At 39.7% G+C, this 25,896-nt stretch overlaps 1 protein-coding gene across 1 annotated transcript in view; it reads left to right on the top strand.

Moving 5' to 3' along the window:
• The first annotated feature begins 15,551 nt into the window (after nt 1-15,551).
• Nucleotides 15,552-25,896, top strand: part of LOC139458973 (cytosolic carboxypeptidase 1-like) — a 45,045-nt gene continuing 34,700 nt past the window's right edge. Inside the window, exons 1-2 of the mRNA XM_071240448.1 lie at nt 15,552-15,632; nt 25,433-25,553. Coding sequence (XP_071096549.1) covers nt 25,513-25,553 — 41 coding nt within the window. The 5' untranslated portion in view covers nt 15,552-15,632; nt 25,433-25,512. The remainder of the gene's footprint in view (nt 15,633-25,432; nt 25,554-25,896) is intronic.

Raw genomic sequence — 25,896 nt, 5'->3', positions numbered from 1 at the left:
CCTATTTGTTGATCCAGCAATCTCCAGCTAAGGCATCGTTTCCAGTGTGACCTCATTCCAACGTTACGTCACGTTCTACCATGAATTTGGAATTTACTCGATTCTGATTGGTCAATCAGAGGCTATTAAATCACAATAAACCCCCTCTGATTGAAACAGCTGGTTTGACGGCCGCATCACCGCGGAAGTTAATATTCACAGAATAGTACTATTTTCAGTCATTGTCGGTAGGCATATTTAAATAATTATATCTACAATTACAGGTTACGAAATGCACAGATGCGGTTACTACAATATTCAAAGGATGTGTGGCAATACATTTCGTGCAGAAAAAACACGACAGAAATCAACAAAGGGAATGTATTTACGTTTTGGAGACAACAGATCTTGGAATTTTGGCGCTTTTCTATATACGACAGTGATGTCATATCTTTTGCGTCACAATGAGCGATATGACGTCATAATGGTGATGCGCGATGTAGAGCGAAAGCCTTGCAAAGCTTGCTTTGTTTTCTTTAGGGATGCCCACCTCATGTTAGCTTACCAAGTCATATGTTCGAGTGAAGTATAACGGTGTAAACAAACTGCTTGAGTATAAACAGCACCATATTTTGTTCGGTGATTCCGTAATTCAGATCGATAACCCACTCAAAACACTGAACTCAACCCATGCCGCTTCACTCAGTATATGTGCTAACACCAAAGAGTTCGCGTTTTATTTAGTCATGGTAACCGCGCTAAATTTAACATTTGAAACCTCACGCTGCGCGTTCGGTTCCAAATTCAATTTAGCGGGGTTAAATCTACAGGTAACCTAGCTCTACATTGAAAACACAGTATGTTTATCTCCTAATTAAGATTCGAATGACGCCAACAATTATGTCCGGATGACGTAACAATACACTGATGGGCGTGAAGTGATATTTGCACCTACGATTGTTATGAACTCGGTTACTTCAAACCCCATGGGCAATAATTGATCTACAATTACACAGAGGATCAGGACTATTAGGACTGGTCCATTATCCTAAGAGTTAAATTCCATATGTTTTGACAAGCCATCTCTACTCCACTGTCTAACAACTGAGGTATCTGACAATTTAGGTATTTAACAAATTGGGAATGGCCGATAGTACACCCATGACACTCCACATTCCACACGATAGTTCGGCTATATGGCGGTGGTCTGTAAATAATCGAGACTGGACCAGACAATCCAGTGATTCATGTCACGAGCATCCATCTCAATTAGAATAAGATGACATGAATCAACCAAGTCAGCGGGTCTGTCCACCGATCCCGTTAGTCGCCTCTTACGACAAGCATAGTTTGCTGAAGATCATGTCTACTGTACGACCGTGAGGAGTAACCCTGTAGTGTGTAATTGGTTACACTGGGCAGTGGGGTGTATATACATTGTGTTTGTTTGTTTTGTGTTTAACGCCGCACTCAGCGATAATCTAGCTATATGACGGCGGTCTGTAAATAATCGAGTCTGGACCAGACGATCCAGTGACTGACATCATGAGCATCGATCTACGCATTTGGCATACGATGACACGAATCAACCAAGTCAGCGGGCCTGACCACCCGATCCCGTTAGTCGCCTCTTACGACAAGCATAGTCGCCTCTACGACAAGCGTGGGTTGCTGAAGACCTATTCTACCCCGGATATTCACGGGAAGGGTGTGTATACAACTGGAAAAGCCGACTGGCGGGAGTGTCTGTCATGTCCCGGGTGCACGTTATTTATGTCGGCGAGGAGTGAGCGTATGCCGTTATAATAAACATGGACCGGAAACAAATAGTCAAAGAATGATGGGGTATTTTTTCGTGACAGCGGGTGTTTGGGTTCGTTCATGATATAATAAACCTAAAAGTAATTGATTTTTCAACTATACATTACCATTCTAAAACAGATGAAGTGGTCCAATCGAGCGGTGTGGAGGAATTGTTTTTTTAAATTTGGTAACTTCTTACATATTTTTCATATTTACTTGGTTTAACGTCTGTTTTCCCTTTTCCCGCGGAGTCTGTTTTAACAACTTCCATTGATGATGAAACTTAAAGGGCCAATACAGATAGGGGGAAATCTATAATCTAGACATTCCCCCAAATTACATTTTAAAATTTTATTTGCTTATCGGGACCCGGCCGGGGGTTTGCAATATGGCGGAAAGCATTTCCTCTAATTGTTCTGTAGGCTCCGTGCACTGTTGCAGCGAATATTGCCCTTCCTACTTCCAGTCTGCAGTCAACATGCTCAAGCGTCCGGGTCCCTTCGATTTGGTAATCTTTATTGTGAATTGTCATAATACATTACGATATCCCGGAACGTTTTTTTACAGGTATTTCATTTAAACAGAAAGTGTCATGCGAGATAGCCAGCAAATATTGCCTACATTTTCCTTAATGAAATCATTATCTAGAGATTGTTGTCACGTGAGTACGTGACGACATGGTCAGACAGCAGACTTCTGTTATCTAAACGTTGATAAAGAAATATTGTGTTCAATCATTTTATTCAAATGACATGAGAGAAAACTTTTTTATGAATGTAAAATACTTGCTTAACTTCAATTACACCTGGTCGATTTTTTTAACGAAATATATTCACATGTCCTCGTGGAATAATAACACAAAGACTCTGTATGGGTGATAGTCAGATATACTCTATCTAGGACACTGTAAAATAATATCAACGGATTTCTTCTATCGAAAATGGTAACATTGTCAGAAATTGCTTGAAATAAATAATTATGCCTTAATTTTAGCATGGGAAGACCTGCAACTAGCCTTACAATGGGCTCTTTGTTGTTATTTCAAAAGGTTTCCATTTCTTATCTATTCCATGTATTATCGCTCACATTTTAACTATTATTTTAACTTTTTTTAACCACCGTTGTTGATTTTGTTTACTGTTGTTGTTTATTATTTAATTGTAAAAAGGTACTGCCAGACACACATTAAACATCAGTCCCGCCTTCATAACCGTGTGTTTGTTGTTTATCGCCGCACTCAGTTATATTCCAGCTATTTGACAGTGGTCTGTACATATGGCGTCTAGATCAGACAATTCAGTGACTCATATCACGAACACTGAACTACGCAGCAAGCAACTAACAGATTTGGAATGGTGAAGCAAGCATGAAAATTCAATGAGGAGTTCTTAAGGATATTAGTTGAATTCATGTGCAATACCCTGCAACATCAACGACGCTTGATTCCTGATTTCTGAAGCCCCTCAAAGGGTGATCGGGCGGGAGTTCATAAATTTGTTTGTAAACACAGTAAACCTTTGTCTACCTTCCACGGTAGACTTCAAATATAGTCATTCGTACTTAAAAATACTCTTCGAAAAACAGTAGGGGATAATCATAAATAACAAATGATTACGGCAATCCAAAGATGTATCGAGTGGTGGAAATAGATGGATAGGAGGAAGGACTGGGTGTAACGTGACAGTCAACAGAACATGTTGGCTGTGGGTGTGTTATATAGAAAATACCCAAGTGGTTTTTTCATGTCAAATATATCAACACGAGTTTTTCCACTTTTATCAACGAGTGTTGATATATTTGATATAAAAAAACACGAGGGTGACTTTTTATGTATCATCCATCATTATACTTCCAACCTTTTAACTTTGTGGGCACTAATAAGCAGTGTCTGAAGTGTAAAAAGTACTACTAACAGCTTCAGTAGCGGAGTCATTTGTGATGTCATTTAATTGTGACGTCATGCTAACAATGATTTCACAATGGTCTGCAAAGCATTTCGGTGCAATTTCATACAAAGTAGATATCGCTTGATCTCACCCAAGCGATATCTCCTGGTAGGGGGAGCCGGTTTTGTATGATAAGTGGTGCAAACAACCAAGAAAAACGACAAGGGATTGTATTAAAAAACATGAATGTCGGAGATGACTTGATCAATAAACGATTAGTCAAACATTCGTTTCTATGGCGTGATTAGCACAGATATTTTTCATTCCCAGGAAGAAATACACACCTTGAGGCACGCATGTTGCGACAGTACATTATGACGTGTAGGTTTTCGTGACGTCACCACGGTATTTCCGTGTTGAAATCTCACTGTGACACGCAGATGATAATTTGAACATCGTGATGACGTATTCGCAAATAGAAGCCGCGAGTTTTGCCATTTAATCCCTCATAAATCCCAGCTCTTTTCGGTGACAACACACGGGGGCTTGATTTCATCCTTTTGAAAGATCCATACATCCGCTTTTGACTTTAATAATATCACGAGTGGTTAAATTTAACTGTTCCGAATCATTTCATAATAGAAAGTGATAGTATGGTATGATCTATTTTTATTTTCCACTTCCATGTTTAAATTTCTATCAAGAGGAACGTTGACGAGCGGGAGGAGGGTATTTGTTGGAGCGTGTGAGGGTTGAGGGGGGAGGGAAGGTGAATTGCGACATTGTGTTTGTTCGGGAAGGCTCCTATAAATCAACTCCTAAAAGTTTACGCTCGAAGGCACATTGATAAAAGGACAGTTTATCAGTTCTGCTTGTGCACTATAATTCACCGTGGAAGGAGCGTGACGAACTAACTCTGTTGTTGCATCTGTAGTTTTCCTTAGGGGAAAACTAGACTCACATCTAGTCACTGAAATGAACATATATTACAGAAAAAAACAGTTGTTAAATTATCTTAATAAAAATATAATAAAAAGGAGCCGAGAGACTCTCTCCATTTTCAGATACTGCAGTAATCTAGACTTGCCAAACATTATAGACTTGTATGGGCTGTATTGGATATATTTGAATCAGAGTCTGTATGACAGACTAGGGGAAACCGTCACAGTGGCCGCAGTATGTGGAAGAAAGGCTAACATTGTACTGAATAACAAACTTTTTTACTGACGAGAAACATCATCCTTCCTTGTTTGGCGGCTGCTAAAGCTCAAAACAGATGTTATAAGAGGAGTAGCCGTGGTAGACACAAACAGACCCTAGTATTTTCCGTTGAAATGGGACATATATTAACTGCTCCAAAATATGTCTGTGGTCATTTCTTTTGCTTGATTATTTTATAATCTAGGCCACGTCAAGGCGACTTCAACATGTGTTTAATGTATAGACATGTGTATAACAGATTCATTTACAGTATAGTATCTGAGGTTTCTAATTGCTTAGTGTATCGACCATTTCAAATATACATACAGTCTGCATTAATTCTTTTGTGCTGAGTAGCATACATCATACGTTCTTTAGTATCAAGGGACATCCATCTTACGTTGCTCAGTATCAAGGGACATCCATCTTACGTTGTTCAGTGTCAAGGGACGTCCATCTTACATTGTTCAGTGTCAAGGGAAATCCATCATACGTTCTTTAGTATCAAGGGACATCCCTCTTACTTTGTTCAGTGTCAAGGCACATCCATCATACGTTCTTTAGTATCAAGGGACATTTATCTTACGTTGTTCGGTGTCAAGGGACATCCATCTTACGTTGTTCAGTGGTACATCGATCTTACGTTGTTTAGTGACAAGGGACATCCATCTTACGTTGTTCAGTGGGACGACCATCTTACGTTGTTTAGTGTCAAGGTACATCCATCTTACGTTGTTTAGTGTCAAGGGACATCCATCTTACTTTGTTCAGTGTCAAGGGACATCCATCATACCTTGTTCAGTGTCAAGGAACATCCATCTTACTTTGTTCAGTGTCAAGGGACATCTATCTTACTTTGTTCAGTGTCAAGGGACATCCATCTTACGTTGTTCAGTGTCAAGGTACATCCATCTTACGTTGTTTAGTGTCAAGGCACATCCATCTTACTTTGTTCAGTGTCAACTCACATCCATCTTACTTTGTTTAGTGTCAAGGCACATCCATCTTACGTTGTTCAGTGTCAAGGGACATCCATCTTACGTTGTTCAGTTTCAAGGGACATCCATCTTACATTGTTCAGTGTCAAGGGACATCCATCTTATGTTGTTCAGTGCCAAGGGACATCCATCTTACATTGTTCAGTGTCAAGGGACATCCATCTTACGTTGTTCAGTGTCAAGGGACATCCATCTTATGTTGTTCAGTTTCAAGGCACATCCATCTTACATTGTTCAGTGTCAAGGGACATCCATCTTACATTGTTCAGTGTCAAGGGACATCCATCTTACGTTGTTCAGTGTCAAGGGACATCCATCTTACGTTGTTCAGTGTCAAGGTACATCCATCTTACGTTGTTTAGTGTCAAGGCACATCCATCTTACTTTGTTCAGTGTCAACTCACATCCATCTTACTTTGTTTAGTGTCAAGGCACATCCATCTTACGTTGTTCAGTGTCAAGGGACATCCATCTTACGTTGTTCAGTTTCAAGGGACATCCATCTTACATTGTTCAGTGTCAAGGGACATCCATCTTATGTTGTTCAGTGCCAAGGGACATCCATCTTACATTGTTCAGTGTCAAGGGACATCCATCTTACGTTGTTCAGTGTCAAGGGACATCCATCTTACGTTGTTCAGTGTCAAGGGACATCTATCTTATGTTGTTCAGTTTCAAGGCACATCCATCTTACTTTGTTCAGTGTCAAGGCACATCCATCTTACTTTGTTCAGTTTCAAGGGACATCCATCTTATGTTGTTCAGTGTCAAGGGACATCCATCTTACTTTGTTCAGTGTCAAGGAACATCCATCTTACGTTGTTCAGTGTCAAGGGAAATCCATCACACGTTCTTTAGTGTCAAGGCACATCCATCTTACGTTGTTCAATGTCAAGGCACATCCATCACACGTTCTTTAGTGTCAAGGGACATCCATCTTACGTTGTTCAGTGTCAAGGCACATCCATCTTACGTTGTTCAGTGTCAAGGGACATCCATCTTACATTGTTCAGTGTCAAGGCACATCCATCTTACGTTGTTCAGTGTCAAGGCACATCCATCATACGTTATTCAGTGTCAAGGGGCATCCATCTTAGGTTGTTCAGTGTCAAGGGGCATCCATCACACGTTCTTTAGTGTCAAAGGACATCCATCTTACTTTGTTCAGTGTCAAAGGACATCCATCTTACGTTGTTCAGTGTCAAGGGGCATCCATCACACGTTCTTTAGTGTCAAGGGACATCCATCTTACTTTGTTCAGTGTCAAGGGACATCCATCTTATGTTGTTCAGTGTCAAAGGACATCCATCTTACGTTGTTCAGTGTCAAGGGGCATCCATCTTACGTTGTTCAGTGTCAAGGGACATCCATCTTACGTTGTTCAGTGTCAAGGGGCATCCATCTTACGTTGTTCAGTGTCAAGGGACATCCATCTTATGTTGTTCAGAGTCAAGGGACATCCATCTTACTTTGTTCAGTGTCAAGGGACATTCATCTTAGGTTGTTTAGTGTCAAGGAACATTCATCTTAGGTTGTTTAGTGTCAAGGGACATCCATCTTACGTTGTTTAGTGTCAAGGGACATCCATCTTACATTGTTCAGTGTCAAGGGGCATCCATCTTAGGTTGTTCAGTGTCAAGGGGCATCCATCTTACGTTCTTTAGTGTCAAGGGACATCCATCTTACGTTGTTCAGTGTCAAGGGGCATCCATCTTACGTTCTTTAGTATCAAGCGGCAGGTGATAGATATTTTTCAGCTGCAGCTACAAAATCAGATATTTGTTAATAGAAAACTATGAGCCTGAATTCTTTTTTTGATACAAAAAATGCACCTTTCAATATTGTATTCGGGGTTTTCAACTGTCTGAAGCATTACAACAGGCAATTTCTTATTTTTTCAATTGTCTGAAGCATCTCAGACTGAATACACTTAACGCGACGTTAAACCCAATTTCACCTCAACTCACATTCACACTCCCCTTTTCGGGTTAGGTGTTATCGAAGGTTTGTAGAAGTATTAATTTAAAGTATGTGTAAACATCGTAGATACAGACAACATGCCTTAGTAATATATTTGAAAAATTGGTCTTTGTACATGTGCCTCGCATGGTCATATCATGAAAAAAAAAGAACGCCACGACCTCACAAATCCGGCCTAACCCTGTCTAAACCGGACATAACCTTCCGACACAAGTCCAGGTTTTACAGGTTCTGCTGTATCGTGATATGCTCGTCATGATGACGCCTGTGTTTCATCATGACGAGGAAATAAGCCTGTGTCACAAAACAACATTCGAAATACACTTTGTCCTTAATATGTCGTTATCTTAAATGTCGTATCGAGGCAAAGTGCTCTGATTACCATATCCTGTTTGGTTACCGTGGTGGTCTGTTAATATTGACATTGTTTTGAGACCTGATACTAAATAACTAAAGAAAGCTGACGTTCCGATAATGACTAGACACTATTAACGTAGACTTATCAAATTCTGTCTAATTCATTTTAACACCATGCATTTAACGTTACTTCACCTTCATCTAGCCGACTCGCATAGTCTAGTTTGACCATACAGAGGCATAGATGGAGATTTCACGACGCTTCGTGCAGTTTGGTTAACAGAATTTATTTTGTTTGTTGAACGTCGCACTCCGCAATGTCACAGCTATGTGACGGAGGTCTGTAGCATGTAGGTTACTGAGGACGAACTCCAACCTGGGATCCCTACGGAACGAAGGGTTACAGCCCACGTTTGTTTGTTGTTTAACGCCTCACACAGCAATATTCCAGGTACATGACGGCGGTCTGTAAATAATCGAGTCTGGACCACACAATCTAGTGATTGATGTCATGATCATCGATCCGGACAATTGGGATACGATGACAAGCATCAACCAAGTCAGCCAGCCTGATCACCCGATCTCGTTAGTCGCCTGTTCGACTAGCATAGTCGTCTTTCTACGGCAAGCATGGGTTGCAGAAGACCAATTCTACCCCGGATCTTCACGGGTCTACTATTTGATTTTCTATTTATAAAAAATCTGAGACGGAAGGCATTTACTTTTATAAATTATATTTGTAAACAAAATGTGTAAGACATAGTCTACTATCAACGATATAAGCACACATTCGCCCCTAAAGAATTATTATAACTACACACATATTGTGTGCTGAGTGTCCTGTGCGGATATAATTCTTCTCACACTCAACACCGATACGCTGTTCCCTACCAATAGCGTTAAGAGAATGAGTCTAGGTGAAACTTTTCCCACAAAAGACTGTTGACTGTCTGTCTTTGCGCTGCGTCTTTGGTAGAATCGTTTCGATAGATCGTCTGGTCGACGCCCTTTATCGTCTTACAGGGAAATATATTAATTGGCACATTTTAGAATTGTCTGTCTCATACCAAAGTGGCATTTGCATCTGCCCAAGCATCTTTGTAAACTGAAGTAACTGGGTGTTATATATTAGCAGTGGGGTCATTTTAACTCTTGCGTGTTCTTGCCTAATTGCCGCATCCTCATACTCTCTTACCAAACCCTCTTAAGGAATTTTATCACTTAGATAACAAGGATTTTATTTTCAAATTTCTTTCAGAACATTACATAAATCTAAATAAACTGCCGGGCAAAAGAAAGTACACACTCATGTTGGAGGGTGGCTTAAAATGAAGCAAATAAAAAATTGTTATTCGATGGAGACGTGTTTGATTCGGGTCGAACAGTGTCCTGCACCTTAAGTTTGCAGTCTTTCGGAAACTGTTTCCAGCCTAGTAACATTTGCAATTTTTTGCTCAAATCCAATTTTCATTTGTTTTCTTTGATTTGAACATGCAGTTCAGATGTTTTTGCTTGACTACATAATACAAGTTCGAACAAATATTTCTATCAGGATGAAAAAATGAATCACTTGCCGATAATGATGCCCCGTAACCTAATGGATGACTAAAACATATTATTTGAGTGGGTCTTATATTGAAATAATCTACAGATAAGAGTAATACGGTTCACAACAGTACGAATCCAAAATTAACCCTTATCATGATTCTTGTGTTTTTAGTGCTATCCCACATTAAGCAGACACGTTTAAATAGATTATGACAGGATCCCCTGGCCGTGCTGTTATGATGTTAAATATATTTAATTGTTCGAATCGGAAACGTACATTGGTTGAAGCGTCCCACAAATATGACCGAGGTGTTTCGCCTTGCCGTTACAATATTTCCACCTACAGATTGCAAATTAATATAATAAATATATCCCTGTATCTATACATATTTAGTTCTGTGTACGTATTCCTAGATCACGGGGACAATTACACTTTTCCAGCGGATGATATATTTATTTTGTTACGTTTCGACTTCCAAGTTGAAACAATAGTTAACCCAGAAACCAATACTTAAAAGAATTCCAACAAACAACAGAGAAATGGCTATTTTTAACAATTGTAATATAATATTAACAGATTACTGCAAAGTAATTACAATTGCAGTACCCAATAGAGTGGCAGTTCCAAATTCAATGACAGTATAAAACAAAATGGTAGAAAAAATACAACAGCAGTGACACCAGCAACACGGTCAGTGATTATAATATTCACCTAGCAGCAGTGGTCAAGCTTTCAAAATATAGGCTGGATACCCAGGGTGAAAAGATAATCTTCACACAACCACTGGTCTTGATGTAATGTGAGATGTAATGTGAGACACTCTTGCCCTCTTATATTATCTGAAAAAGGAAACCATTCTATGTGTTCTTTCACGACGGTGATCTTTGCTCGTGGTAACTTGCCTGTTGTAACACAGCCACTTTCCAGACAGTAAAGTAGCCACCTGTTGCCTTAGACAGTAAATGGAAAAACACAGGTAGACAATAACATCACACCCTATAAGTCTGTGTCTTATTTATTGTGATCTCATGTCTGTACTTTGAGAATAAATAGAGACATTGAGAATACATAACAATTTATCTATCTCATGTTTATAGAGACATTATGACATATCACTGATCTCAATTTATTCGATTATATCACATATCCATGACGAATGATGCACACTTGATTCCACAAGTCTGGTCAGGCTATGCGTGTTCCATCCATGTAGATTATATCATCAGTGTGTTAGGCTTGTATCTGCTCAGGATTTACATAAGGCAGGCAACTTGTCATCATCACCGTCTGAGAAAAGAAGGAACGGGCAGCCATCCTTTGTCTCTGCCAATGTTCCACTCAGGTGTACCTCAGCTAGTAACTGGGATGGCGCAGGTGTGATCTTGTGAAATCCAGGTGTACCTAAGAGAGCAACTGGGGTGGAGCAGGTTTGGTCTTGTGGAATCCAGGTGTGCCTTAGAGAGCAACTGGGGTGGAGCAGGTATGGTCTTGTGGAATCCAGGTGTACCTTAGAGGACAACTGGGGTGGAGCAGGTGTGGTCTTGTGGAATCCAGGTGTACCTTAGAGGGGAACTGGGGTGGAGCAGGTTTGGTCTTGTGGAATCCAGGTGTACCTAAGAGAGCAACTGGGGTGGAGCAGGTTTGGTCTTGTGGAATCCAGGTGTACCTAAGAGAGCAACTGGGGTGGAGCAGGTATGGTCTTGTGGAATCCAGGTGTACCTAAGAGAGCAACTGGGGTGGAGCAGGTTTGATCTTGTGGAATCCAGGTGTACCTAAGAGAGCAACTGGGGTGGAGCAGGTTTGGTCTTGTGGAATCCAGGTGTGCCTTAGAGAGCAACTGGGGTGGAGCAGGTTTGGTCTTGTGGAATCCAGGTGTACCTAAGAGAGCAACTGGGGTGGAGCAGGTTTGGTCTTGTGGAATCCAGGTGTACCTAAGAGAGCAACTGGGGTGGAGCAGGTTTGGTCTTGTGGAATCCAGGTGTACCTTAGAGAGCAACTGGGGTGGAGCAGGTTTGGTCTTGTGGAATCCAGGTGTACCTAAGAGAGCAACTGGGGTGGAGCAGGTATGGTCTTGTGGAATCCAGGTGTACCTAAGAGAGCAACTGGGGTGGAGCAGGTTTGATCTTGTGGAATCCAGGTGTACCTAAGAGAGCAACTGGGGTGGAGCAGGTTTGGTCTTGTGGAATCCAGGTGTGCCTTAGAGAGCAACTGGGGTGGAGCAGGTTTGGTCTTGTGGAATCCAGGTGTACCTAAGAGAGCAACTGGGGTGGAGCAGGTTTGGTCTTGTGGAATCCAGGTGTACCTAAGAGAGCAACTGGGGTGGAGCAGGTGTGGTCTTGTGGAATCCAGGTGTACCTTAGAGAGCAACTGGGGTGGAGCAGGTGTGGTCTTGTGGAATCTAGGTGTACCTAAGAGAGCAACTGGGGTGGAGCAGGTTTGGTCTTGTGGAATCCAGGTGTACCTTAGAGAGCAACTGGGGTGGAGCAGGTGTGGTCTTGTGGAATCCAGGTGTACCTTAGAGGGGAACTGGGGTGGAGCAGGTTTGGTCTTGTGGAATCAAGGTGTACCTTAGAGAGCAACTGGGGTGGAGCAGGTTTGGTCTTGTGGAATCCAGGTGTACCTAAGAGAGCAACTGGGGTGGAGCAGGTTTGGTCTTGTGGAATCCAGGTGTACCTAAGAGAGCAACTGGGGTGGAGCAGGTATGGTCTTGTGGAATCCAGGTGTACCTAAGAGAGCAACTGGGGTGGAGCAGGTTTGATCTTGTGGAATCCAGGTGTACCTTAGAGAGCAACTGGGGTGGAGCAGGTTTGGTCTTGTGGAATCAAGGTGTACCTTAGAGAGCAACTGGGCCGGAGCAGGTATGGTCTTGTGGAATCCAGGTGTGCCTTAGAGAGCAACTGGGCCGGAGCAGGTTTGGTCTTGTGGAATCAAGGTGTACCTTAGAGAGCAACTGGGCCGGAGCAGGTATGGTCTTGTGGAATCCAGGTGTACCTTAGAGGGGAACTGGGCGGGAGCAGGTATGGTCTTGCGGCGATGTCGGTATTGGAACTGCTGAGGCGAGGGAAAGATGTCCACGCGGTGAGGTGGTATGTTTCACTTTGTGTAACCCAGCCATGTTGATGCTGTCAACGTGGTTGTGTCATCATTCAATTGGTCGTAATTGAATGTATCGAATCACATGGTACGGTGAAACGTCGTTAGACCGGACTCCGTGGATCTGGAAGCACCTGTTTTCGGAAGTTAACTGTTTCGAAAATCTGCATGTAAAAATATTAGAATTGGTCTTCGGCAACCCATGCTTGTCCGTAAGAGGCGACTAACGGGATCGGGGGTCGGACTCGCTGACTTGGTTGATGAATGTCATCGTATTCCAATTGCGTAAAGCACGCGATGCCAGTCACTGGACTTCCAGACTAAATTATTTACAGACCCTCGTCATATAGTTGGATTATTGTTGAGTGCGGCGTTAAACAAGAAACTAAAACAAAATGTAAGGACATTACGTCTTGATGTATATGATTCATTACCTCGGAAATTTGTTAAATTCACAGAAAACTGAAAACTATAAAAAAAACCCGGCAAAAGTCCCCCCCCCCCCCCCCCCCCCACACACACACACACACACACAACCCACCCAACCACACCCGCCCCCTCACTTTGTACAGAACATGCACGTGTGTCATAAGAAAGTGGTATATTTTCCCCTGTGCTTTGTAAACGGTAATACTGTGCTTTCTGTAGTAAACAGATAATTCGAATAACTGTTGCACAGGCAGAAAGGGAATGTTTATACAATTGCCCTCATAACATCCCTACAACTTGATATCTTCAAGTCAAGGCTTAAAACATTTTGTCAGCCCCTTACATATAGTGTAGGTCATATGAAAGTGTGCTGTTAGCGCTTTGAGCATGCTGTGTTGCGTGGAAGACGTGTTCTTGTTCTTCTTCTTATTGTTCTTCTTCTTCTTATTATTATTATCATATAAAATTTTACGTGAGTCGGCACACTACAACATTATCGCCACTTGAAATGTAAATAGATGCAATGGTAATTGCTTATATAAAGATTATTTGTGTCACTTACTTTTAGTTATTATCTCGTTTTGATTGTAATACATAAAACATACACTTTCGCTGGTAAAAATGTTTCATGTATATAATATACTATTTAAACCGACATCAGCATCTATTGCGATTATTGACAGCTTCTGCTACTGTCATGAAATCAACCAATGGTTATTCATCATACTAGAATGGAGATATAATATACTGCAATCGAGGATGCAAGTCAATCTGCAATGCCAAGCTGTCGCATGATACTATATACTATTTACTAATTTATAGTTATCTTTTCACAATTTATTTAAGAAATTGGAGACTGAAACGTATTGATAAATTAAAATCTATCGTAAAAGGATAAGTATATTTAATAGAAGTAAAAACCAACAAAATTACATTATAACTGCATGAATATGTATTATATAACATTAGTTATGTTTTAATTATTTGTCAAATAATCTATGTTATGAATTATATTTCCATAATATATCGGAATGAAATCTATCAACCGACATTACTAGGTAGGGACACGGCGTGCATTGGGACACCCCCCAAAACTGCTATTTATAGGTGGACAATCACATAATCATTTACACTAAAGGAAGTGACATCATACAGTGTGGCACTTTTTGTAGCAGGGGTGAAAGCAGCACCCGTTGACAGAAGTTTGGTAAGTTAAATGTAATTTTTGCACTTCATTGTAAAATTCAGACCCCTATTGTTGAAGCTTTATATGCCAAAGTGTTCCATCTTTCAGTTGATGTATGACCTTTATTCAAAACAGTGATATCTTAAAAGTATTCTGCCAAGAGATGAATTTCATTTTGTCACATGATTATATCATGCAGCCATTAAAAAAATGCAAGGGTAGCATCAGGGCGCATTGGGACACACTGCACGGGGTGCATTGGGACATGTCCCAATGCACCCCAAACATGTGATTCTAAATGACCAGCATGTAATCATTATCATGAATTCAAAATGTAATTACTTTGACATTTGCTTTGGATTTGTTTCTTGAACTTTGATGAAATATCAATGAAAGATACTTTTCTAGTAGGTTCAATGACTGCATGGTCTCCTTGACCTTCCAGTGGAGCCTACTGAGCTGATCTACAGATATCTTCCGGTCAAAGAATTAGTTATATTCTGACATTTGATTAGTTGTTTCTTTGTGAAGTTAGAGTCCTGAAAAAGAACTACCGGGTAGTTATATACAGACAAGATCTATCCAAATTTCAAAGTTCTATCACCATGTGTTTGTTAATGTCCCAATCCACCCCAGTATGTGTCCCAATGCACCCCAACCTGGGGTGCATTGGGACAAAAAGTTTTTTTTTTAAATCACTGTTTCAGTTAATTTCATGTTTGTGAAATACATTTTTTGTTCAGTGATTCATTATTAAAGTGTTGATTAGAAGATGTGTCTATTTCTTTATGAATCCATTTCAAGTGGGATGTGGACTGGATAATACAAATTTTGTCCCAATGCACCCTGGTCTCTCCTACATGAATTGGCCGACATCAGGTAATCAGGTAGTCAGCAAAATATTCTACGGTAATATTGATAATACCACCAAAAGAAACGCTTGGAGAGAGTCTAGATTGCCAACGCACCGGTTAAGGGGAGGTAACTCTTAACTCTTAATCGTAGTAAACGGGGTTTCTCTTTGCTTTGCGACATGGCGGTTCGCTTGAATATAGTGTTAGAGACATATCCAAGTTTACTGCGCCCTCTACAGTCGTATGTAGCTGTTTACATGTCCGTCAGCGTAGTCAAGAAGCTTTTTTGAGAATACAACCCTAATCAGCAATATCTCTGTAAGTTATATTCTTTTGGTTAACAGTAGCTTTAAAGCAGATGTTAAGAAATATTGCACCGTTATGTTTGTTCGTCGATTTTTAATTAACAACACACGACACACCATGACTGTTGACAGTTCTGGAGTTCAGCTATTCTGTGGACAGGTAGAGTGACATTGGTCATTTGCCAGCTGTGTAAAGTTCTTGAACACTTCAAATCAAGCGCATGTGCTCAAACTCTGACTTGTGTAAGTATATCGAATGACAAGAAAGGGACCAACGATGCGTCTCCTTATACAGAAACATTATCTCGTCATTAGTAGACCTTAGATTTGTATCAGAAAACGGCCCATAATTTAAATATTCGTTGATATAGTTAGGATGTTTATGTTCTGTTATACATCAGATTCACAAATTTCCAGAATAATAGATCATGGCTATTGGGTATTAAATCATTGGATATATACAGTCGGTCAGAACAAGATTGTCCAGAAGGCTGGGTTTCCAGATTAACGAGGTCAGAAGTAGCAAGGTTTAGCTGTATAGAGAAAACAAATACTGTCTTACCATGTGCTTTGCATCATTTCATTATTTACCATAATTCACCCAACACCTTCAACAGGCATTTATTCCGCACAGACGGACAAGATTCTTAAAGGAACAGTACATCGATGGTTCTGTGTGTTTTTGGAGACATTTTCACAGTTAGCTTGCACTGCATCTCATCTTTCTCATATTTATTTACCATGTTTATTCCACGCGTTGATTATAAACATTAGTTCACTTTGTTTACCATGTTTACATTTTTGTGTGCTTTCTTCATAAGTCATTTATTCAGGCATGTCAAGTACCTTCGCAAGTGTTTTGAAATGGTTCTGTGATGCAGCATAATAAATACAACAAAGAATTTCAGTATAAAACATCATATTCATCACATATTTCAAAAATGCAGCTGTAGAAACTAACATTTTTTGTCCACGACTCCTTAAAATAATAACGTATAGCAAAACCCTTAAAAATGACAAATTTCTACTAGTCCTTATGATACCTTACTACTGGGCAGTTTGGCATGGACTACAGGACTAGTTCTAATTTCTAATGCTGAAATGGCTTTCTGTGTACATGATATAACATTTTTAAGTGTAAGTGAAAGTCAAACTTAGCAAAACTGATGATATGAATAATTGTTTAAAATGAATTTAAAAAAAATCTGCTGCATAACTTCTTTGCCCTTTGTAAACTTTTTGTATTAAACAAAAAGTACACTGGAATACATCCTATCTTGTGTTCAATTCTTGTCATGTTTATTTAAACAAAATCTTATTAACATAGTTTTATTCTAACATTTTGCTGTTGTTTATATATAGGTCAAGGTGCCCTATTTACCAAGCTAGGTGTTGTTTTATCCAATTTGTCACTGTTTCGTTTGGTGCTATTTTGATGATGTGACATTTTACCTAAAACCTAAATCCGACATGGTTGGTGACGGTTGAGTATGTCGGATACTGTTATGTTATTTTGTTAGCGGAATATGTTTTCTACTCATGCAGCCTCAAAAAAACTTAACAGGGCATTCTGAACTACAGTTACGCGCTGTTTGACTGATTCAGGATACTTTTGGAGGCATAGTCTGGACTGGAAGTTGCCAGTTTAAAACTGGTGCTGCAAAGCTCAAGAAAGCTGATTTCTTATTGGCTAATGTCGACTTCCAGTTAGTCATTTCATTGGTCGGTCAAAATTTACGAAAGGTCGTTCTAACGAGACCTGTAATGGGATGTCCTCAGGAGTATGGAGAACTTAGATCTGGTTTTAATGAGATTGTTTATTGAAAGGATTTATTGTTACACTAGTTTCTCTGCAGCCATTGTAATATTCAGCCACTAGCTGGCTCGTCTCGCATCAAAGCATGGGTCTGTGTATTCATAGGCAGATGACCGTGAAGTACGCTGATCAATGTGTTGGATTAAAGTGACTGATTAATGAGTGATTTAAGCAATTTGTTGCAAATTAGGTGTGTCGGACACAGAAGTGCGAGATTGTCGGATTAACGGGTATAATTTGCACTGACTTATCAGTTACCTTCATAAATGTTGGATAAAACTGATCGTAGGATTAATGAGTGTCCGATTAATGAGTCTTGACTGTATATATATTGTAATCATCTTTTAAATTCATCTAAACAATAAACTTGACCATAAGATCAGAGTGTTTGAATAGTTTCGGGTTCAATGATTGCCTAGCAGACGGAGCTGTGTGTAGCTCAATTCTGAGAACAATCACTTTAACATGTTTAAACATGTTGAAACTAATTACATTTTTGCGGTGTGAATACTATGTTTTGATGCATAAACCATGTCTGTATGCGTTCAAGATTTATGAACAAGCATTGGCATTTAAAAATATTTAATTGACAAAAGTTCCACTCAATTCTCCTAGACTGACCAGGAAAACAGAAGGTCATTGCATGTATTGAACATGTGAAGCAAATTACAAAGCTTGTTAACATGACCAGTTTTGCATCGGTTCTGACTTGAGGTGAATAGTACATATTTATTTCTTCATTCCCTAACATATAGCCTATGAAATCTTTTATTACACAATACATTTCTCTCCTCTAAAAGACCACCTCCGTGGTCTTAGTGGTAGAGCGTCTGCCCGGAGAGCGGAAGGTCCGGAGTTCGATCCCCAGACGTGTCATACCAAAAGACGTTAAAAGATGGTACTTGTTGTTACCCTGTCTGGCGCTCAGCATTAAGGGACTAAAACAAGGACTGGTCGGCTTGGAGTCAGTATACTGTGTCTGAGTGGGGTATGCATGTTAAACTGTGCCATGGTATCTCAGTGAGCTAGCACTATTAATCGGCATCAGTCTGGACTAGTACAAGCAGCCACACAAACACACACACGTACATGCACGTCGCTATATAAGGGCAATAATCTTGGACGAAATGTTAAACCCCATTTCACCTCACCTCACCTCTCCTCTAAAATTAAAACAATAAATTTCCTGATGCTGATTTCATGGATGGAATACAGCAGGCTAGAGCTGGCTAGGCTTGCTTTTGTATATATATCTAGATTGGTTTTGTTTTCATAAAATAAATATGTTACACAGTCATGGTGCAGGACTGTCATTCCCCTGTAATATTTACTGCTATTGAACATGTTGAATAAGTTGTGGTAAGAGGATTTCACACAGGCCCAGCAGTAGGTGGTCGTTGATCAGACAGGGCAATAGTGGAAGAGGTCAACAGTGATCATGGGTAATAGCTGGAAAGTCCTACTGCAAACATAAGGATAAGCAGATTCTGACATAACAGGAGTGGTAATGGTTGAGTGTAGACATGTTACATGATGGTGAAATTGTCTTTGTTGTACAATGTTGTGTAGGGGGCACAGGTGGCCCAGTTGTCTAAGGCGCCGCAATTCGCTGTACAGAATTGCGTCCCTTGGGCATGCCAGAATCCTATGATTGTGGGTTTGAATCCCAGTTTGCCCCGATTATGTTTCTAGGTTTGTCAGCACCATACCCGTGTTCATGAGTTTCACCAAAGTGGTGAACGTCTAAGGCCTGCATCACTTCGGGCTTTCCTCCTACATTTAGCTGACTTGCCGTGATATAACTGGAATACTGTTAAAAGCGGTGTTAACCCCACTTAATCACAATGTAGATCATTGGACATGTAATCATGGCTGGTTCTAATCTAAATATGGGTATTAAACAGATTCTGACATAACAGTAATGGTAAGTGTTAGTTGAGTTCCGATTGATTGAAAGAATCAAAGATTGATCTGAAGGCCTAAAAGACCAAGCAGTTTAACACAATTTTTATTAATAGAAAACAAACAAATTTGCTCCTCTCTTAATTCTGAGATAGTTTTGTGTCCTGAGAAGGTTTCTTCACTACTTACTACTTAAATTGGTACTTGGAAAACAAGCTGAGAAAGAGTGAGTCCAGGGTCTTTTTGAAATATAAAGTGCTGATGTAACATTTGTGTTTGCTTTTGTTAAGAGTGATCTAGTTTTACTGAAGTTAACATTGTAAAACAGCAAAATGACACCGATTAATTTTGATGATAGATCCAATCATCAATCATGACTTTGAAACCACTTCCCAACACAAGTAATAGTTAGATGTAGACATATTTAATGGTGAAACTGTAAGACTGTTTCCTAGCTTGACTCCAGTCAACCTGTAGATAACATACAGGATTTAGTACTGATTCTGATCTCATAGTGTTCATGTCCATGTCATGTTTCCTTTTCATGTTTTTCTTGTGTCTTATACCCTGAACTTTTCAACATAATCCAGAGTCATTTCAACTAAATTCCAGTCTTTAAAAGCTTTTAATGATGGGCTTCTTAACACAGACTCAATAGTAAAGGACCGTCAAGCTAATGACAGACATACACTATCATCTTATGAACACACTTGTACAATCAATGTTACCAAACATGTTATATTTTATCTCTTATCACTGAATCTCCACATGATATCATTTACCCCGAGCAGTAAACTCCAACTACAATGACCAGATTTGAAGTATCAATGCAGGTTTGTCAAAGGCAGGGTAGGTAGATATCATGGACATACTGTATTGGGATCAGTCAAGTGGTCCCTGTGCATTGTGTGGTGTGGTGTGGTGTGTGTCCCAGTGGGGGGCAGGCATACCACCCTGACCCAGGGTGCCCGTAAATCTCTAGTACCAGTGCTTCACAGACTTCAACATACTTAACGTTATTGATTTATCAGAAAGGTTCGGGACCCTGAAGTTCTGTTTTTGTGGATTATCAGGGTCTGTTGTGTGTTATCATGGTTATCCACTCGACATCAACTACCCGTTGTTTGTCATAATATTGAATTGATAGTGCTGGTATATTTGGCCTCAAATAGTCTGCCTGACAACACAGATGGCAATAATAATAACAAATAATGGAAAAAGTACATATTTGAGGACAGATCTCATGCTGTGTACATGATTTACATAAATACAAGACATTGTTTTTACTGTATTTGTGTTACTGATACTCAAGGCAATTTCAATTTATATATTTCATAACATGTGTAACTTACTGTAAGTCAAGGAAGTGTTTTAGTAAAGTAAGATCACAATTATGATCGCATCAGTTAAACTCCTCTCAGAGAATACAAATTTGCTCATCATACCAAATGTCCGGACATCACGCTATGGCAAACGTTCCTTTGTATACTCATACTTTAGACTAACTGTCTCCTTCATGACTTCTTATTGTTATGTGCTTTAAGCATGGACCTCACTAGGCCTCACTTTCTATCACCATGTTTCAGTTGATACATGTGTTTCCAGACTAATCATTAGTCTGGAAACCCATGTATCAACTGAAACATGGTGCTCGAAAGTGACGCCACATTAAATGTGGCCTCACTTTAAAACACCAGATGTTTCAGTTGATACATGGGTATCTAGACTACCAATAATGAGGCCTCACTTTCTATCACCATGTTTCAGTTTATACATGTGTTTCCAGACTACTGATAATGAGGCCTCACTTTCTATCACCATGTTTCAGTTTATACATGGGTTTCCAGACTAATGAGGCCTCACTTTCTATCACCATGTTTCAGTTTATACATGGGTTTCAAGACTACTGATAATGAGGCCTCACTTTCTATCACCATGTTTCAGTTTATACATGGGTTTCCAGACTACTGATAATGAGGCCTCACTTTCTATCACCATGTTTCAGTTTATACATGGGTTTCCAGACTACTGATAATGAGGCCTCACTTTCTATCACCATGTTTCAGTTTATACATGGGTTTCCAGACTAATGAGGCCTCACTTTCTATCACCATGTTTCAGTTTATACATGGGTTTCAAGACTACTGATAATGAGGCCTCACTTTCTATCACCATGTTTCAGTTTATACATGGGTTTCCAGACTACTGATAATGAGGCCTCACTTTCTATCACCATGTTTCAGTTTATACATGGGTTTCCAGACTACTGATAATGAGGCCTCACTTTCTATCACCATGTTTCAGTTTATACATGGGTTTCCAGACTAATGAGGCCTCACTTTCTATCACCATGTTTCAGTTTATACATGGGTTTCCAGACTAATGAGGCCTCACTTTCTATCACCATGTTTCAGTTTATACATGGGTTTCCAGACTACCGATAATGAGGCCTCACTTTCTATCAGCATGTTTCAGTTTATACATGGGTTTCCAGACTACTGATAATGAGGCCTCACTTTCTATCACCATGTTTCAGTTTATACATGGGTTTCCAGACTACTGATAATGAGGCCTCACTTTCTATCACCATATTTCAGTTGATACATGGGTACCCAGACTACTGATAATGAGGCCTCACTTTATATCACCATGTTTCAGTTGATACATGTTATACAGTACTAGATTTTGACCGACATCAGTTTAATCCAAGTGCTGTAAATCGTGAAATTAATGCTTCACCAATTAATGTGTTGATTCCTTGCCTAAAATGTGCCATGACATTAATGCGAATAGCCCAGCCTTTGAACCAGAAACTACAATATTCAAAGTATGTGTGGCAATTCATTTGGGCAGAAAACTCTACAGAATTTGACTACGAGTACATTTAAAGTTTTAAGGATTACAGAGAGTTTGAAAATTAGTGCTTTTCTATATCCGACTGTGGCATACCTGTGACATATCGGTGACGTTATTATGGTGACGTTATGATGGTGATATGTGGGGTAAACTAAACCTGCCCAAGCTAGAATAATTCGAGCGGTGCCCACTTCATTTTGGCTTACAAAGTAACTGTACTACACTCTATCAGTACCTGTAATGTAACCTTTATCGCTGTTGATTATTGAATTTTTTTATGAATTTTTATGGAAATGTTGATATTAATAAACAAAAAAAATAATATACAATATTCTTATTTCAACATTGTTTAGCAAAAGAATTTTGCTGTTGAGTTTTGCAAATTATTCAGAAAGAAAGAAATAGTTAAATTGGCCTTTTTTTAATTGAGTATTGAGCATGTTAAGCGTAATTTATTACATTGTCGGTTCATATTTCTCAGTCATGGCATTCTGCCTTGAGTAACTGATATCTAACTTGTCTAAATTCTAGCTAAATATTTTAAAACACTTACACCTCCAACAATGACTTGATTAAGCTGTTAGTTTGAATGTTAGAAGTGGTTCATTGATTTCATGTGGCAAGCGTTGAGGCTGGTGAACTAATTAGCTGTATATTGGATGTGTGTGGTATTTGTGTGTGATGTGAGGGCCCCTGGTGTAGGTGTAGTGTCAGGGAAGAAAAGCCAGCAGATCAGATCAATAATGCAGGGGAAACTACACTCGCTGGGTAGGCAGGCCTAGGGGAATTGTGTTGTGTGCATTTCAGAATTGTTGTTCACAAACTGACTCCCCAGGTTCCTGTGTAAGGCTTACATTTTATTTTGTTTGGTTTACGGATCCCCTGACCTTAAAAATTGAAAATTCAGAAAACAAAATCAGCATGACAAGGTTTTTTATACTGTTGATGCTAAAGATGGCTTTGACAATCAAAATAATGCAAAGGACATTTATATGACTAAAACAGATTTTTTCCATTGATTAAATCTTCATTTCAAGTAAGATTTTAGTGTTATGATACTGTATGTATCATGTTTCTCAGGACCAAAACCAGGCCAAGATTTAATAAGAAAATTCACCTGGAGATCCAAATCAAACAATGTACAATGCATTTTTAAAAACATTTTCTGTATCAACTTGACAAATTTATCAAAATCCATACCCCTCTCCCTCTCAAGTAGTCTTGCCTATAATGTGTAACATTCTGGCATCTTTCCAGCAGTCAAAACTATCTAATATGGCCACATGCGCTACAGGACTAGTTAATTATTTGATTTGGACTATTTGGTGCTTTCTGAATTTATTCATTGTTAAATTTTATAAAAAGTGAAAAACCTGTGAAGATCTGGTTTAGAATTGGTCTTCAGCAACCCAAGCTTTTCATGAGAGGTGACTAACAGGAACAGGTGATAAGGCTCACTGACCTGGTTGATGCATGTCATCGTATTCCAATTTTGTAGATCGATGCTTATGATGTCAATCACTGGATTGTCTTTGTCTGGTCCAGTTTATGTACAGACTGCTGTCATATAGCTGGAATATTGCCAACTGTGGCAATAAACAACAAACAAACAAACAAACAAAAGAAAATTATTAGTTCATATATGTTGATGCTCTTCTATACAACGCTCTATGAGGGTCCTGATGGGTGGGTCCCATAAGCAGTAAGCAGTAAAATTTAGGGTACTTTTTCATTAAGCAGTCATTTTTCTTCTTTTTCAGTAAAATCTTCGCGAAACATTCCTAAATCGGCCATGGAGGGACATGGGACTTTTAATTCTGCTTTTGTTTCATCCTGACAATTCATATTTTTATTACCTGGTAAAATCTCAAATCACTTAACATTCTAGACTGGTCCCCTGCGTCAGTTGCGCAGCCTGCTTTCTGTGGGGAAGCATTTGGGTCTTGAAGACAGACTGTTTTTGACCATTTTATTCATTTTACGATAAGCAGTGAATTATTTCATGATTTATTTACGTTAAGCAGTTATTTTTTGGTATTTTACGATAAGCATTTACGATAAAAAAAGATGAATTTTACGTTTATGATAGTGTTTGAAGTGTGTTTTACGTTAAGCATTAAAACCCTTCACGACCCTCCTCTATGATGAAAGGGAGGGTGAGCATCCATACAAAATGTATCTCTAAACTTCAAAACTAAATTTTACCCAAAATTGAACATTGATTATTGAATCTTAACCTCTCCTCTCACTCCCCTCCTCTCTCTCTCTCTCTCTCTCTCTCTCTATCTGATTGACTGAGACCCATTCTATAATTTTCCATGTAAGGTACAGTTGTTATGTTTCCTGCTCGAACTGCCGAACTGTTGGCATGACATTTGCAGCATACCAACATCAATTTTGTGTCTTGAATTAATGATATAAAATCCATTCTCTGGATCTTGATAATATTTTCCAAATGAAATAGATCAAGGGGGAATAATGCTTGTTTTATTTTTGTCATCTGCTACAAATGCCTAACTGTGGTATTCTTAATGATAATTAGTATGTGGTAAGATAGATTTGTTGTCCACATGGGTTTATGTACCCTCTAAGTCAGTTTATCTTCCCCTTGGTGAAACAGAACTAACATGGAGGGTACATGGCGCCATGTGCCCCTCGAGACCGGTGGACAGCTTACATTGTCACTGGCCAACCGATCCAATTTAATCGCCTCTTACAACCAACAACTGGGTGTTATAGACCTATTCTAACCCGGGCCCTGATAGGCATAGTCCATTTCAGAACCTTCTTTTGTGGACTGCTTGACGTGTCAGATGAACTAGCTTATATCGGTATTTGCATTATGATTTCCTGTACAATATGGTAAACGAATTGTTTGTATTGTATTGCAAATAATTTTGCAGGGTTGTGTAACAACTGATATCGTACCACCGTACTGTTTCCCCGCAAGGTATAATACCAGCCGGATTGCAAAAGACAGTATTGTATTAGACCAATTATTATGTTAGCTAAACTAACTTTTAATCATGATTAAGATAATAACGTGAAAGTGTCTATATGCCACTGGTTGCTCCGCAGACTGTTTCAATCTCCCAGCAGCCAATGAGACTATCTTTATCGGTCATTATCTCGTCAATAAATCTGTCAGCCCCCTGTAGTGCTGTTTATTTCTGATCTTATTGATTTCCATTGCTACCTGCACCACAGTGATTACCACCACTATGTGGGACTATTTTCAGGGGATGCCTGGTGTTTTGACGTCATGGTTTGATTGAGGTGCCTACTACTAGGACAAGGACGTCCCCCTGAGTCAGGCGCTATGGCATCAACAGAGGACAAGGGACAAGACAGGACTCTGGGGTGAGAGTTGGGAGTGTCTGGGGGTGAGAGTTGGGAGTGTCTGGGGGTGAGAGTTAGGGGTGTCGGAGTGAGATTTGGGAGTGTCTGGGGGTGAGAGTTGGGAGTGTCTGGGGGTGAGAGTTGGGAGCGTCTGGGGGTGCGAGTTGGGAGTGTCAGAGTGAGAGTTGGGAGTGTCTGGGGGTGAGAGTTTGGAGTGTCTGGGGGTGAGAGTTGGGAGTGTCTGGGGGTGAGAGTTGGGAGTGTCTTGGGGTGAGAGTTTGGAGTGTCTGGGGGTGAGTGTTTGGAGTGTCTAGGGGTGAGAGTTGGGAGAGTCTGTAAATCAGTCAAGTAAATCTTGTGTGTC

Source organism: Haliotis cracherodii, unplaced genomic scaffold (genome assembly GCF_022045235.1).
Source record: "Haliotis cracherodii isolate W230 unplaced genomic scaffold, xgHalCrac1.p SCAF_1, whole genome shotgun sequence".
NCBI lineage: Eukaryota > Metazoa > Mollusca > Gastropoda > Lepetellida > Haliotidae > Haliotis > Haliotis cracherodii.
Note: the sequence above shows the minus strand (reverse complement) of the source record. Positions and strands in the feature narration are given on the sequence as shown.